General features: G+C 33.3%; 1 protein-coding gene across 1 annotated transcript in view; it reads right to left on the bottom strand.

Annotated features, from left to right (window-relative positions):
- YEATS2 (YEATS domain containing 2) overlaps nt 1–16,157 on the bottom strand; it is an 87,114-nt gene that overhangs the window by 69,435 nt on the left and 1,522 nt on the right. The window contains exon 2 of the mRNA XM_025042224.1: nt 2,643–2,760. Coding sequence (XP_024897992.1) covers nt 2,643–2,742 — 100 coding nt within the window. The 5' untranslated portion in view covers nt 2,743–2,760. The remainder of the gene's footprint in view (nt 1–2,642; nt 2,761–16,157) is intronic.

Genomic DNA, 16,157 nt, shown 5'->3' with positions numbered 1-16,157 from the left:
AAAGCTCAATCTAATCACAGAGACATCACACAAACCTAAAGTGAAGAACAGTCCACAAAATAACTGGCCTATACTACTCAAACATTAAAGTCAACGAAAGGTTGAGGAGATTAGAAGAGACTAAAGAGATATGTCAACTAAATGCATTGTGTGATGCTAGATTAGATCCTGGAGAGAGGAAATAGTTATAAAATATAATAATGGGATAATTGGTAAAACTTGAATATGGACCACATATTAGGTAATGTAATGGATAAATGTTAAATTTTCCTGCTTTTGATATCTGTGTTGAGGTTACATTAGAGAATGTCCTTAGGAAATACACATAAGTGTTTGTATGTGTCCAATTTATTTTCTAATGATTTAGAAAGAACGATGTGCATATATATCTGTACGCGTGCATGCATTTTTGTGTGTATGTCTGTGTGCATGCTGGAAGTGGAGAAGTATGATAAACCAAATGAGGCAAAACGTAAACAACTGGTGAATTAACCTGGATAAAAGACATATGGATACTTCTTGTGATTTTTGTTTGAAATTATATCAAAATAAAATTGCCCCCAAATAAGAAGAAACTCATGAAGATCCTGAGAGAAATATTTGTTGACCTCTCAAAAATCATAGCCCTAAGGGGAAAGAAAATAAAACGGTAGTTGGAGCAGTTCATAAGGCATGAAGTTTCCTTCTGTAGAGAAGCATCTATCAAGCAATTCAGCAGTTTCTGATTATAACTACCCAAAGGTAGGAGAAAGAATTCAAAAGAAAGGAGAATGCCTCTGAAGGTGAAAGAATTCAGATGATGACTACTCAAAGTAATATATATAACTCAAAGAGTTAAATATATCAGATTATAAAATGTAGCATTGATACAAGAGAATTAAAAGTAAAAAGAAGAGCCAAATGACTGCTTGAAAAACCTGGGATTTTGCAAAATAATCCTGTGTTTGTGAGATGAAAAACATTACCACCCATGCTTTGGAGTATATAAAAAATTGCGGGGAAAATGTGGACCCTTTGAATAACTATGTCATTTTCTCCCCATAAAATATGCCATTAGATTGGCAATTTAAAACTTGTAATAGAGTAAGCATTCTTGTGGTACGTCTGCATAGAGTAGAATGACCGATTTTTCTCATATTTGAAGTAAAGAGTATTTGCTAGTATATATCCTTGTTTTCATAACCCTTGTATACAGAAACCAGCAGATACTCTTAGGAGAGGCTGAAAGTCTCCCGAGAAACAGTGATCACTAAAGGCTGTCTTATATGCTCCTCAGAAAGAAACTCTTCTAAATTATCTCTTTCACAGAAGAAGTAAAAACAAACAAACAACAAACAAAATAAAACAACATAAGCAAAGGGAAGAATCCTATCAAACCAACTTTGAGAAAAATTCTGAAAAATAAAAATATCGTCTGAGATTAGGTAGGGTATGAACACCAAGAGGAAAAATAGCAAATTGTCACTCAGGAACAAAAAACTGTCCCTGCTAAAGCTGAGTGATTTGGAGACTTAAATTAGATTTAAACTGACATTACCATGTTTGCTAAAACAATCAGTTTTCCCTATTCTTGTTTAATTTTTTTAAAAAGTTATGCCATGTGATATATTTGTGTAACGGATACTTTCACATTTATTTGACTTGTTATTGAAAGGAAACATTTCCTTATAAATAAAATTACAACTGAAATGGGGAGATAAGTTGTAGTGAAATGTTTTCATTATTAGGAATTAGACTTGATAATTTTCAGTCCACAAAGACTTCTGGGGGTACGTATGACTTGACCGCACTTACAGAGACAGGCACTTTCTTCATCACTTAAACTGTAGAGATCCTCGTCTTTGTGGAACTGCAACACTTCATCTATAACTTTGATGCCTTCTTTACCCAGCTATAAGTGTTAACTTATGTAGACCTATTATTTAAATAAACTAATAAATTTCAGCAATAATGTTTTAAAACTCAAATTTAGCAACTCTTTTTGAGATAGCTTAAAACATTCTGGGATACATAGTTGACGATTTGCTCTCCAACTAATTATATGATCTTGGGCAAGTAATTTAATCCCTCTGAGCCTTAAACTTAACTACAAGCACCTAAATGCTGGGATAAACTGGATCAATGTTTCTCAAATTTCTATCATTCATATACTACCTTTGAGATACCTACCACCTCTGTTAACCATGTGAAACATCTAATTACAACAAATTATATTTTAAAATAATTTTAGCCTATCCTAAGCAACAGTAGTTATGAAACTACAGTCTCATGAGACCATCATCTTTTCAATAGAGATTAAAATACTACATAACTATTAACACAAAAAAACCTGAATCTATATAATCACCTCACACGATAGCACACTGCAGCATATATATCATAGGACTTCATGATTATACCTAACATAAAATGACAGCCTGTCTCATTATTGATGCTTTCACTCTCTACCTGATTATGTTCCTGCCTTTCATGGTACCGCAGTATATTACTATTAAACAGAGCATTTAGCTAATCCCTCTCATGAATCTCTTTGAATTATACACAACAGTTGAAATGCATTTCATTTTAGCTCCTATAAATCTCATAGGAAGGCATGTGCCAACAAAGAAATAAATAATTTCCTAAGGCAGGTGAATTTCTACCTGAATTCTCAATTGCTTTATGCCGCTTATTTGGAAGGGCCACAGATATATCCTCGTAATCAGGGTCGGTTTCTTTGATTGTTCGCTTGATTCCAGACATGATGACATCCGTTCCTCACTGTGAAGCAATAATAAATTAATAACATTGCTTAATACTAGTACTTTAAAATACATGTACACACAAAGGGAATAAATAAATGACATAATACTGACACTTAAAAGTCTGTGTGTAAATATGTACATATTCCTTTTAAAGCCAAAAGCATAACTAACTTCACAAGTTTACTAAAAAAAAATCATCATCTGTTATGGGTTTCCCTCTCAAGAGAAAATCCTTTAATAAGACAGCATATTGTTCAGATTTTTCAAAAGGAGCCAGGTTTTCATAGGAGGGCCATCATAAAGAAAGGAAAGGGGAAAAAAACAGACTTTGACGAAAACATGGTAAATCCAGAGTACCTTGGAATTCACAACCCATCAAAGCATGTTACAAAATATGAGCAATATATTTAAAGTCTCGATAAATAATTTTATACAAATCTTCTCTCTAGTACTTGCACAGTACCCGCTACATAACAGGTACTCATTATTGTTACTGATCATTTATTATTACTCAAAATAAACACAAACCATACAAACTTATATCAAACTAAAAAGTTTGCCCTATGGTAAACAAATCCTAAGTATATAAATCTTTGGATAAAACAACCCAATAAATCTAAATGTGCACTGTCCTGATACATTAGTCACTACCATTTGTGACTCTTTAACTAAAATTAAATAAAGTTAAAGTTCAGTTCTTTTCTTCCCATTTTTCAGTATTTCACATTTTAGAACCAACCACATTTTAAGTACTCAACAGCCATCAGTTGCTAGTAGCTACTATACTGGACAGTGCAGATACAGAAAATTTACATTGCAAAAAGTTTTACTGGACACTGCTCCTTTTCCAAACTGTGTTTCATTGAATACTTATTAATATTTCATAAGTCAGCATAGGATATGCTGTCCAGACTGGCATTGTCTATAAGAAATATAAAGTGAGCCACAATTGAGTTTAATATTTTCTAGCAGCCACATTTAAAAAAGGAAAAGAAATGGGTGAAATTAATTTTATTAATTTATTTTATTTAACCCAAAATATTATCATTCTAAAGGTATAATCAACATAAACAAATTAGAAATAAGATATTTTACAATCTTATCTTTGCACTAAGTCTTTAAAATTCAGTATGTATTTTGTACTTAAAACACATCTCAATTTGGACTAACCACATTTCAATAGCCACCCATGGTAGTAGCTCCTTTACTGGGCAGCGGGGGTCCACTGATATACTGATAAGAAAACAGGTCCAGGGTGGTTATATGAGTTGCCCCTTAGCGCATTAATGTATGACACAGAAAAGACAAGAAGAGCTCTCTGATTCCTACACCTCTGGTCTACCACTAACAAAGGTTAGGTACCTAACCAAAGGCAAAAATACAATGTGTATTTATTGAAGTAACAAAAAGTTTTAAAATAAAGTTAACAAAAATAAAATGTTAACTCAAACATATTTATTTTTTATTCCCTCAAGATTAAAAGCGAAATAACAATTTAGAAGCCTATTGGCTCTTAGTCCAGTTCTTTCACTCATCCCAGAGATAGACTCTCTTGATTCATTTGAGAGAGAGACTCATTATGTAATGATAAATGTATATGTAAATCTCGGATCTAAGAGAATATTTTTCCTGTGACCGTTATCTTGTGTAATACCTCTAATCTTTAAAATATTCTAAAAACAAAAACAAACAAACAAAAGTTAAAAAACTCTCAGCATTAATAAACATCCTTAATCAAATTATTCAATGTTTGTTTATCATCATTACTGACCTGCTCTAATTTAGAATGAGTTATTTTTGTAGAGGCCCTGAATCCAACTATTATTTTCTGTTTTTAAAGCTTATAAAAAGTAAAAGTAAGCTGCTTTCTTTTGTTCTGCAACTAGTTTTAAACAACCTGAAAAAATCTTGGGCAGTTACATAAAGAATATATTCTTAAAAATCAATAAATCTCATTCCTTCTTCCTTAATGCAAACAGGGAAAACAAACAAACGAACAAACAAAAAACACCTCCTATTCTCAGAAAAATCTAAATTCAGAGGTAGATACTTCCCAGTAGATCTCCAAATCTGTTTCTGAACCATCCCATTTCCTCAGTGACCACCTGTCTTCTGCAGTTTACCAAGTCTTATGGGATTACCTGTAAAGATGAGTGAGTCCAGCAACATCTTTACTCATCCATTCTATCGACTTCATCACCTGAATATTCTCCTCTCCACGTGGGGCCCCCTCAACCCCAGGTAATCTCAAGAATGACAGTGGCTCCTCCTCAGAAAGGCTGGGGATCCCTGAACAAAATAGTATTGTATTTTTACCCTCACTTAAGGAATAAAATAAAACTCTCTTTTGACTTTTGCTCTAAAACTAGGGGAATAGAAGGGGAAAAAAAGAGAAGAATTTGGTGGTGGAGGGGGTTGGTGGGTGAGGAAGAAACCATCAATGAGTTAACGCGTGCTGGCAAGGTAATTCATATTTCATGCAGCCTTTGCAAACAAGCTTCTCCTGTCATCTTTGGGCATAGATGTGAGCTTCTGATAAACCTGTTTAGGAAGATTTACATCTGAATTGAGCATTTAAAAATAATTCAGGTCTGCTACAGTCTAGCAAGAACAATACTAAAGTATACACATGCCATATTCAAGTATATACTAGCTAAAGCTAGAGCACATCTGCCGAGGCATGCTCTCATCATGATGTAATAAATAAGATAATGGAATGTGTAACAAATGACCCACGGTAATTACTAAGTTTTGGATTCTTGTCTGGCATTGAGATTTATGGAAAGAAAATGTGAGCAGTTGTTAGATACTGTCGGAGTCAACTCTGAAACAAAATGTCCTACTAATCCTCTTTAGGTTTTGAATCAGATGAAATTAAAAAGAATACTTGAGATAGTATTGTGAATCCTTAAAAACCTGTTACTGTTTATAATTTGTCTGTGAGAATTTCCTCCATAGCGTGGGACAAAATCCAAATACAGAAATATATGTAATGCTGATTCCTCCAATTAAAAACTTTTTCTCATTGAAATGGCCTCATTACAAAAAGAAAATATTGTCAATTTTAACTTTTGAAATACACATTTTCTCCCATGTACTATGTAAGAAAGCAATGGATGTGAATGAATGTATCAGACCCATTCTAATAATATAAACAAGTCTGAGTTTCTGAAAGAGGCTAAAGACCAAAAACGAAAACAAACAAAACTTTTAAAATGCTATACTCTGAAATAAATCCCAAGAGAAAAATAATTTTTAAAAGAAATTGCATAATTAAAAACAAAAAATTATGTAATAGCGTCACTAGAAATTCTTAGTAAAAGATGTTAGTTCTCATGTCAGAGAAAACCTAGAACCCCCAGAATCCTGGTTTTATAGACACCACATCTTATAAGGTGTGAACAATACTTGGGGGAAGGAGTGAAATCTGCTAAGGTCTTTGAAAAACTTGCCACGTACTCTGTGAGGATCATGGCATTTGAATGTCATTAGAACCACTAAATTTTGTGCTCTCAGTCAAGACAACTTTTCCCATCTGATTTAAAAGGAGGAATGCGGAGGGTAGCAAAATCATTTTCCATCTGCTTCCATACAGACAGATGCTCCTAAGATATTAATAATGATTTTACAATTCTTTGTCCCTGTCTCTTCTATATTCGTCATTTCAATATCTGAATGAGAGACTCTACAATCCATTCTCCTCTATTAGCCAATGGCTGTTCAAAACTGTCTACAAAAACCAAAACAGGAGAGTGGGTAAACAAACTGTGATATACCCAATAAAATCCTCATCCAAGCAACAACAGGAATGAATCTCAAAATCATTATGGTAAGTAAAAGCCGCCTGACACAAAAGAGCACATACTAAATGATTCCACTTATATAAAGTTCTAAAAAAGACAAATTTATTTACGGTTAAAGAAAAGAGAACAGTAGTTGGGGTGCTGGTAGTAGGGATTGATTGAGAAGAGGAATAAGAATCTTTCTGGGTGACAGAAATATTTTATATCTTAGTGAGAGTGTGCATTATATGGGTATATGCAATTGTGAAAACTCATCCAACCGTACCCTTAAAATTTATCTATTTCACTGTATGTGTATATCACTATACCTCAATTTAGAAAAGGACTACAAAAATATTTATCTGATCATGTCACTCTTTGCTTGAAATCTTCTATGGCTTCCAGTAACACTTAGAATAAAATCACACGACCCACAAGATCTTTCATGAATTGGGCCCTGCCTCCTTCTCTATCCTTAATCATTAAGATCCAGAAACACTGGTTCTCTTTCTGTTTCTCAAATACACCTCAATCTTTCCTTAGGATTTTTGGATTTAATGTTCCTTCTGTCTGGAATGCTCTTCCCCTAGGTTAGTTTTATCAGATCCCAACTCAAATGCCCACCTTATCAGAGGACTTCTCTGATTATATTATCCAACATAGCTCTCCCCAACTTCCCCCTACAAAGTTTCTGAAAATTCTCAATAAATTATTTGCTGAATGAATGAATGAATAAATAACATGCCCAAATATAAATACCCACAGGGAATATAACTACTTATACTAGTTTTCATCATTCTTTCCACAATACTGTACTTACAAATCTATTTGTTTATATTGCTACACCTTCAAAAGTACCACAGCTAAATGTTTAAAATATGTAGACGTACAAAGTTATCATACACAGACACATGCCAACGAAAATATAGCAGTATGGCAAGATTAATAACACAATAATTTAATGCAAAAATATAAAAGATTGTATGTTACTATCAAAAGACAGAACTGCAAAGATATCATAACCTATATAACAAACATTATGACATAGTGTTAAAATACACAAAATATAAAATGAACCAGAAATAAGAGTTTTTAAAAAATCACAATCATAACAGAATTTGAACACATCTCTTGCAGAAATTTAAAAGATCAAGATGACAACAGATAAAAATACAGATAATATAGACAATGCAATTAACAAGTCAGATTTAACAGATACTCTGAACCCAGCAGAGAATGATCCTGTTTGAAACATCTAGAAAAATTCATTAAAATTAAATCACATAATAGGATATGAAGAAAGTTTCAATTATTGCAAAATGTAGTAATGCTATAGCCATACCCCCTGATCCTAATAAAATTAAATATAAAATTATTAACAAAAGTTCACTCTGGTATGGAAAATAAGATACTGTTCTAAATAACTCATAGCTCAAAGAAAAAATTAAAATAAGAGACTAATGAAAAATAACAATGAGGACAGAATATATCTAAATCTATGGAGATGGGGTCAAAAGGCATCCTCAGAGGAAAATGATATAAGTTTTTTCATTTTGTGAATACAGACACAAATCCAATACAGCAGGGTATTAAAAGAAAAGTGTATCATAATTAGAAAGTATTACTGCCAGCAATTATGTACTGGGAGATCCAGAAGCAAGGTAATTTGCCCTGCACGTATCTAATGTTGGACCTTTAGGAAAACATTAACACAAGTAACTTTCAGTAATCCAAATACATATGATCCATTTCATGCATTATTTTCTGCAAATTAAAAATAGCAGCAACTTCTATCCAAAAACCATCTAGGCTTCCCAAAGACAGCCCACTGTGTACTCTAAGACTACAAATCCATTTTAATATTACACTGAGAAAAATCAGTAAGCATAAAAAAGTCCTATGAAAAGAATCAAAATATATTTAAATGCCAATTTAAATTTTTTTCTCTATTTGAAGATTACTCATAGAACTGTCATCCTCCATTGACACATGTAACTGAAAATACATACAGCTAATTGTCTCCCCCAGATTAGGCTTATTTTTCACACTATAAGCAACCCAAACTAATCTATTACAGTTAAGACTCAGATTAAGAGAAATCTGAAAGGAAGAAGGAGAGATTCTGTTCTGATTTTCATTAAAGTTAGTAGAGACAAAAACTATCCTAATTATTCTAAGCCAGGTCTTATACACAAAATCATTAGTATATGCTCTCACTTGTTGGCCAACATAATCAGTGTTTCTTCCACTCATTTGGAATTGGTAAAATAGGTCTTTTAAGTAAAAAGAATCACAATATTACACTGGATCAGAATGGTGGGAAGCTGACGGAGGTTGATCATTAGCATCAAACTGATGTGGGCCATTCCCAATATGACATGTAAAGAGCTGAGCAAAATAAAAAAGTTAGACAGCTGAACTCAAAAAATGTTGTTTCATTATTTAAGTATTAATCTACTTCCAGGTCAAAACATCTACTTTCCTATTATAAATAAAACTGCTTAAGACCATACCAGTTACTATAAAGGTCAGCCCCAGGATCCATTCAGGCCAGTACTCTGTCTCCAATCTTACAAAGTAATAGTATGAAAAAGAGCTTAGGATAAAAGAACTATTCTAAATTACCCATGCCACTACTTCTATTCATCAGTTTAACAACTAGAGAGCTGACCTTAGATAAGTTTTACTCTTCCTTTACTCCAACATTTCACTATACTTTTTCTGGACACCGTGAACCATAAGGGATATTTAAGGGTTTTGTGATATTTCAGGTAAATTCTTAAACTGACAAAAGGGAGGCCATACAATCTTCCAGTGACTTCTCTGGAGCCCCTTTCAGACCAAGATCATTGGAATTATCTAAAATGATAGTTCTAACTCATATGACAATCCTGTTGTTCCAGCTGTGAAGTAATAAAAGTGTTCTTTCATGAGAAGCAAAAAGGAAACAAAACTTGTCTCCACATCTAGGTTGGAGAGGAAAGAAAGAACTGACCCAGTTCAAGACTGTGTCAAAATCTTGGACACAATCATTGAGAATACATAAGCTGAGCCAAATCTTGCACACTTCACTAAATAAGGACTTTTCACTGGAGATTTCAAACTGACAATAAATCCTATGGGGATAGGTCTCATATCTTTCTATCCGGAGCTAAGATTCTACAAAGAAAACAAGCACCTTAAAGACTAAGACATTTTTTAGAAAATTGGCTTTTCTTTAGATCAACACTGCCTAATCTAGAAAATCTACTCATCTACAAAAACCTACCTACTGAAGGAAACTTTCTAGAATTCAATATAGTGATGGTTGCACAACTTTATGAATACACTTAAAAAAAAAAACAAACCACTGACTCTAAAAAAAACACAAAACACTGACTCTTACACTTTCAGTTTATTTTACAGTATGTGAATTAGATCTCAACAATGCAGTTATAAAATGTAACAATAATAAACCCAATATATAGTAACCTTAAACAGAAATCTATTTACAGATGATCCCACTCCAGTCATGTGTGCATACTGTGTGTACAATGGCAGGGCAGCAGGGCAGTTAGCTGGGGAATCAACATTAGGAAGACCAGGGGTGGGGAAGGGCGGTGCAGATTTTAACTCTTACATCTAATTTTATCATGAAATATTTTAGATATTCAAAAAAGTATAAAATGATCTATGAGGGGAGTACAAGGAAGTTCTAAAGTATTAGTAATTTCCCATTCTGTAAGCTGGGTGACAGCTAAGTAGGCATTTATTGTTTTATTATTCTTCTTTAAAACATACACCCATATTTGTACTTTTTAGTATATATGATGAACTTCACAGTTTTTAAAAATTCAAAGATAAGAAATTATAAACATTTATACTATGGATTAAATCAGTTCTGCTATGTGATATATGCATTCCTAAAAAGCACCACACTGTAAAACTGTGTAATAAAAACGAAAGGCTTATGGAGAAAATGGAGTTTAGAAGTACAACACTCAAAAATGTTACCAGTGACATTAAAAAAAAAGGGCATATAGTAACAGTAGCAGTTTTATACATGTTAAATGGTTAAGAGATACATAAATGCTACAATAAACATAGCACTTTCCCTTGAAAAGACCTCAAGTGTGCTGTGGAAGTAGGCACTGAAAGGTTACAGCTTGTGAGTTACTGTCAAGCGGTAGGAGAGTAATCTTGAAATCAACAGAAAGTTGTACCACCAGATGTGGATGGGTGTGGCTCATCACAACAGCAATAAGCTGCGGTCACCGGAAGATGTTTGAAGTGTATGCCTGTGTGCGGCTTGTGTATTCCTTCCATGGCTCAGATCAGCAGGCATGGTTTCCTGCATTCACCTAGCATTTCTTGCACACAAAATCACACTTAAGCAAATGTGAACTTCACAATATATTCAAATAGTTCCCTAATATATCAACTGCATTGGAACAAATTCGTGTTTTCTTATAGAAAAACTGATTATACTACTGTAAGACTGTATTTCAACCACTAAAACAAATGTGCTAATATGGAAATACTTTTAAAACAAATTGTAAAGTGAAAAAAAACAAAGTGCAGAATAGTGTGTATACTCTGATTTCTTCTGTTGTAAATTAGGGGGAAAAAGAGACAAAAGATGCTGATGTATGCTTGTATAAATGTTTCTAGAAGATCAAAAACAATCAATGATAACTACCTTTCGGTAGTGGTTTTGCTTTTCTTTCTATTCCTGGCTACAACGCTTGAATTTTCTAACTATGTACATGAATTATTTGGAGGAGGAAAATGCCAAAAGGACTAATCTGGGAGACAATTTATAGGTGTCTTTATGTTTCTGTTTTCTTACTTCTCCATATGTTAAAAAGAACACAGTTACACAGTGTATGGAAGAACTGGAACTTTCATGCACTGCTGGTGGGAATGTAAAATGGGACAATCATTTTGGAAAACAGTTTGACAGTTTCTTAAGAACTTAAACATACCCTACCATATGACCCAGCCATTCTAACTTTAGGTATTTACCCAAGAGAAATGGGTAAATAATAGTCTAATGTGTGGATATATTACAATTTGTTTATCCATTCACTTGTTAATAGATAACTAGATTGTTTACAAAACGCATGTCTATATAAAAACTTGTACACAAATATTCATAGCAACTTTATTTGTAATAGGTAGAAACTGGAAACCACCTAAATGTCTGTTAAAAGGTAAATGGATAAACAGATTGTGATATATCCATACAACGGACTATTATTCATCAATAAAAAGGATGAACTGATACATGTAACAATATGAATTAATCCCAAAATAATGCTGAGTGAAAGAACTCAGCTTAAGAAAAAAATATATACAATGGTTCCATTTATATAAAATGCACTCTATAGTGACAGAAAGCTGATCAGAGTGGTTGCCAGGGGAAGGGGCAACCACGGGGGGGATGGGGATTACAAAGGGGAATAAGAGAAATTTCAGGAATGATGCGTAAGTTTACTGACTTAATTGTGGTGACAGTTTCACAGGTGTATAAGTATTCTGAAACTTATCAAATTGTACGCTTTATGGATGTTCAGTTTGTGGTATAGCAACTGTACCTCAATAAAGCTGTTTAAACACATACACTTAACTATTAAATATAGTTTGCTAAAAATGTATAAAGAATACAAAGTAGAACATCTCATACATTGTTGGTGGAAATGTAAAATGGGGCAGCCACTGTGGAAAACAGTTTGGCAGTTCCTCAAAACCTTCAACACAGAACTGCTGTATAACCCAGCAATTCCACTCTTAGGTATATATCTAAGAGAACTGAAAACATATGTCCACACAAAACCTTGCATGTGAATGTTCACAACAGCATTAATCATAATAGTGAAAAACTGGAAACAATCCAACTGTGTATCAATTAATGACTGGGTAAACAAAATGTGGTAAACTCATACAATGGAATATTATAAGCAACAAAAAGGAATGAAGGACTGATACATGCTATAACGTAGGTGAACTCTGAATATATCGTGCTAAATTAAAGAAGCCAAATACAAAAGGCCACATTATATGATTCTATTTATATGGAATGTCTGTACACAGGCAAATCCCAGACACAGAAAGTGGATGCCAAGGGACAATGGGAGGGAGCAACGGATTGACTGCTAATAGGTATGGAGTTTCTTTCTAGGATGATGGAAAAGTTATAGCATTAGGTAATAGTGATGGTTGAATAACCTTATGAACATATTATATACAAAAACCCACCAAATTATATATTTTAAAATGGTGAATTTTACATTATGTGAATTATATCTCTATAAAAGAAGTGTACATACTCTCACAAATAAACTAATTTTTACAAAACAAAATAGATAAAAATCACCAATGTATCCACAACACTGACTCACTCTTCAGATAAACAGAATAAACACTCCTTGCCTAGGAAAACTAGTTCTACCTCTCCTTGTCTGTAGTCATCAAAGTTCATATGCTTGAACATCTCATATTTACCTTCCAATGGTTTCATATTTTATCTCTACCTTCTCTCCACTCAGTAAAATGTTATTCATCCTTCAAGAATCATATTAAATTAGACTCATCCATGAAGTGCATGCCAGCCTTCGAAAACATTTTTTCCCTAACTCCCACAGAACATATGATATGTAAGACTGTTTCATAAGACTTGTGTCCTATGAGGGAAATGTGTACTGACCCTCACCCTCCATTTGACAGCAGTGTAGAAAACAGGATGAAAGGCAAGGAGATAGGGGATAGTTTAAGGAAGCAGCAATGAAGATTCCAATAAAAATCTATAGGCAAATGAGAAGAGAGGATCAAGTATTTCTGAGAATGCTAAGGAAATAATATCGAAGCAGGGTGCTGTACATCAGATGTGGGCTGCACTCACAGACCTACAACTTAAATGTTAGTTTTCTTCTTCCTATATATTTTATAATAAAATACTGGAAACAATCCATAGCAAATTATAGTTCATCCACTAAATGAATATGAAGGCATTTTATTATGGGGGGATATGATCTTACGTGTAAAAAACCCTGAAGATTTAAAAAAAAAAAAAACTATTAGAACAAATGAATTCAGCAAAATAGCAAGATACAAAGTCAACACACAAAATTCAGTTGAATTTCTATACATAAAAAATGAATATGAAAAAGAAGTTATAAAAACAACTTTATTTATAACAGCATCAAAAAGAATAAAATACTTAGGTATTAACTTAACCAAAGAGGTGAAAAACTTGTACAATGAAAACTATAAAATATTGCTGAAAGAAATTAAAGACATAAATAAATGGAAAGGAAACTCATGTTCACAGATTAGAAGACTTACTATTGTTAAAATGCCAATACTACTCAAAGCCATCTACAGATTCAACACAATCCCTATCAAAATCTCAATGACATTTTTTGCAGAAATAGAAAAACTTATCCCAAAATTCATATGGAATTTAAAGGGATCCTGAATAACCACAACAATCTTGAAACAAGAACAAAAATGGAGGACTTACATTTCCTGATTTCAACACTTACTACAAAGCGACAGTAATCAAGAGTGTGGATCGGCATAAAGACAAATATAGAGACTAATGGAACAGAACAGAGAGCCCAGAAATAAGCCCCTGCATATACTGACAAATGATTTTTGATAAGGGTGCCAAGACCATTCAAATGGGGGAAAGAAAAATGTTTTCAACAAATGGTGCTGGAAAACTAGATGTCCACATGCAAATGAATGAAGTCAGACCCTTATCTAATGCCATATATAAAAATTAATTCAAAATGGATCTAAAACCTAAATGGATCTAAGGCCTAAAACAATAAAATTCTTAGAAGAAAAAATAAGATGAAAGTGTCATGACATTGCATCTGGCAATTATTTCCTGAACTGACAACAAAGGCATAAGCAACAAAAAATAAAATAGACAAACTGGACCTCATGAAAACTTTGAAATTTTGTGCATCCAAAGAAACTATCAACAGAGTAAAAAGATAACAAACAGAATGGGAGAGATATTTGCAAATCACATATCTAATAAAGGATTAAGACCCAGAATATAAAGAGAACTCCTAAAACTGAACAACAAAAAACCAAAATGAACAAAGGATATGAATAGACATTTCTCCAAAGAAGACATACGAATGGTCAGTAAGCACATGAAAAGTTGCTCAACGTCACTATTAGGGAAGTGCAAATCAAAACCACAATAATATATCATCTCATACCCATTAAGATGGCTACTATCAAACAGAAAACAAGTGCTGGTGAACATGTGGAGAAATTCAAACTCGTGCACTATTAGTGGGAATGTAAAATGGTACAGCTGCTATGGAAAACAGCGTGGTGGTTCCTCGAAAAATTAAAAATAGAATTATCATACGATCCAGCAATTCTACTTCTGGGTATATAAAAGAACTGAAAGCAGGGACTTGAACAGATATCTAGAGATCTCTGTCTAGATATCTAAAGATATCTTTAAAAGCATTATTCACAATAGCCAAAAAACTACATCAACCCAACTATTCACTGACAGGTGACTGAATGGATAAGCAAAATATGATATATGATATACACTAGTATATTATTCAGCCTTAAAAAGGAAGGAAATCATGACACAAGCTACAATATGTGTGAACCTAGAGGATGTTATGCTGAGTGAAATAATCCAGTCACAAAAAGATTAATACTATATAAATCTACTTAAATGAAGTACTTAGAGTAGTTAAAACCAGAGACAGAAAGTAGAACAGTGGCTGCCAGGGGCTGGGGAAATGAAGGGGAGGGAGAGTTATTGTTTAATGGGTACAGAGTTACATTTTTACAAGAAGAAAAAGTTACAGAGATCAATGGTGATGATGGTTGCAAGTTAAGAATGTATACACTTATAAACGGTTAAGGTGGTAAATTTTATGTTATGTGTATTTTACCAGAATTGAAAAAAAAAGTACATATAGGAATTAAATGATAAGCATGTTTTTTCCATTATCAACTGTGTCCTTCCTAATGGAGAATATGTAATAAGCACATTTATTCTGGGGGGAGAGTGACCTGAGGGGGGAAATTCTGCAAGCACTAGGTCAAACTATGTATTTTTAATATATTAGAAAATATATTAACAATCTATTAGAAAATGACAAACACAAATAAGATGCACAGAAGACAGGAAAAGAAATTCACAAATGGTTGGCCAATAAATATGAAAAATTTTTAAACAATGGTAATCAAGGAATGAAAAAATTAAACAAGACATCATTTTTCACCTATCAAATTTAGTTTGGGGGCAGATGGAAATAAGATGTCCTGAAGAAGAGGCACTTTTTTCTAATTCGCACTTACTGTCTTCATTTCCTCACGTCCCATTCAACTATTTCAATCTGGTTTCCACCTTTCACTTCTAGACCTCGAGATAATACTACCAATAACCAAAAGCAATAACCTCCACCATGCCAAATCCAATTGAGCATCTTACTAAACATCTTAGAAATGGTGATAAGAGGACCAGTTCTCCATCTTCCAGAAACTTACTTTGCTCTGTTTCCATGACACCAGTCTCTTTTTTTCTCCTACGTCACTGACTGTTTCTTTCTGTCCTGTGCTCAATCTTTTTTCTCTACCAGACTTCAAAGTACTGGAGTGCCTG

Source organism: Pteropus alecto, unplaced genomic scaffold (assembly GCF_000325575.1).
Source record: "Pteropus alecto unplaced genomic scaffold, ASM32557v1 scaffold88, whole genome shotgun sequence".
NCBI lineage: Eukaryota > Metazoa > Chordata > Mammalia > Chiroptera > Pteropodidae > Pteropus > Pteropus alecto.
The sequence above is the reverse complement of the archived record's forward strand: the minus strand, read 5'-3'. Positions and strand labels throughout refer to the sequence as shown.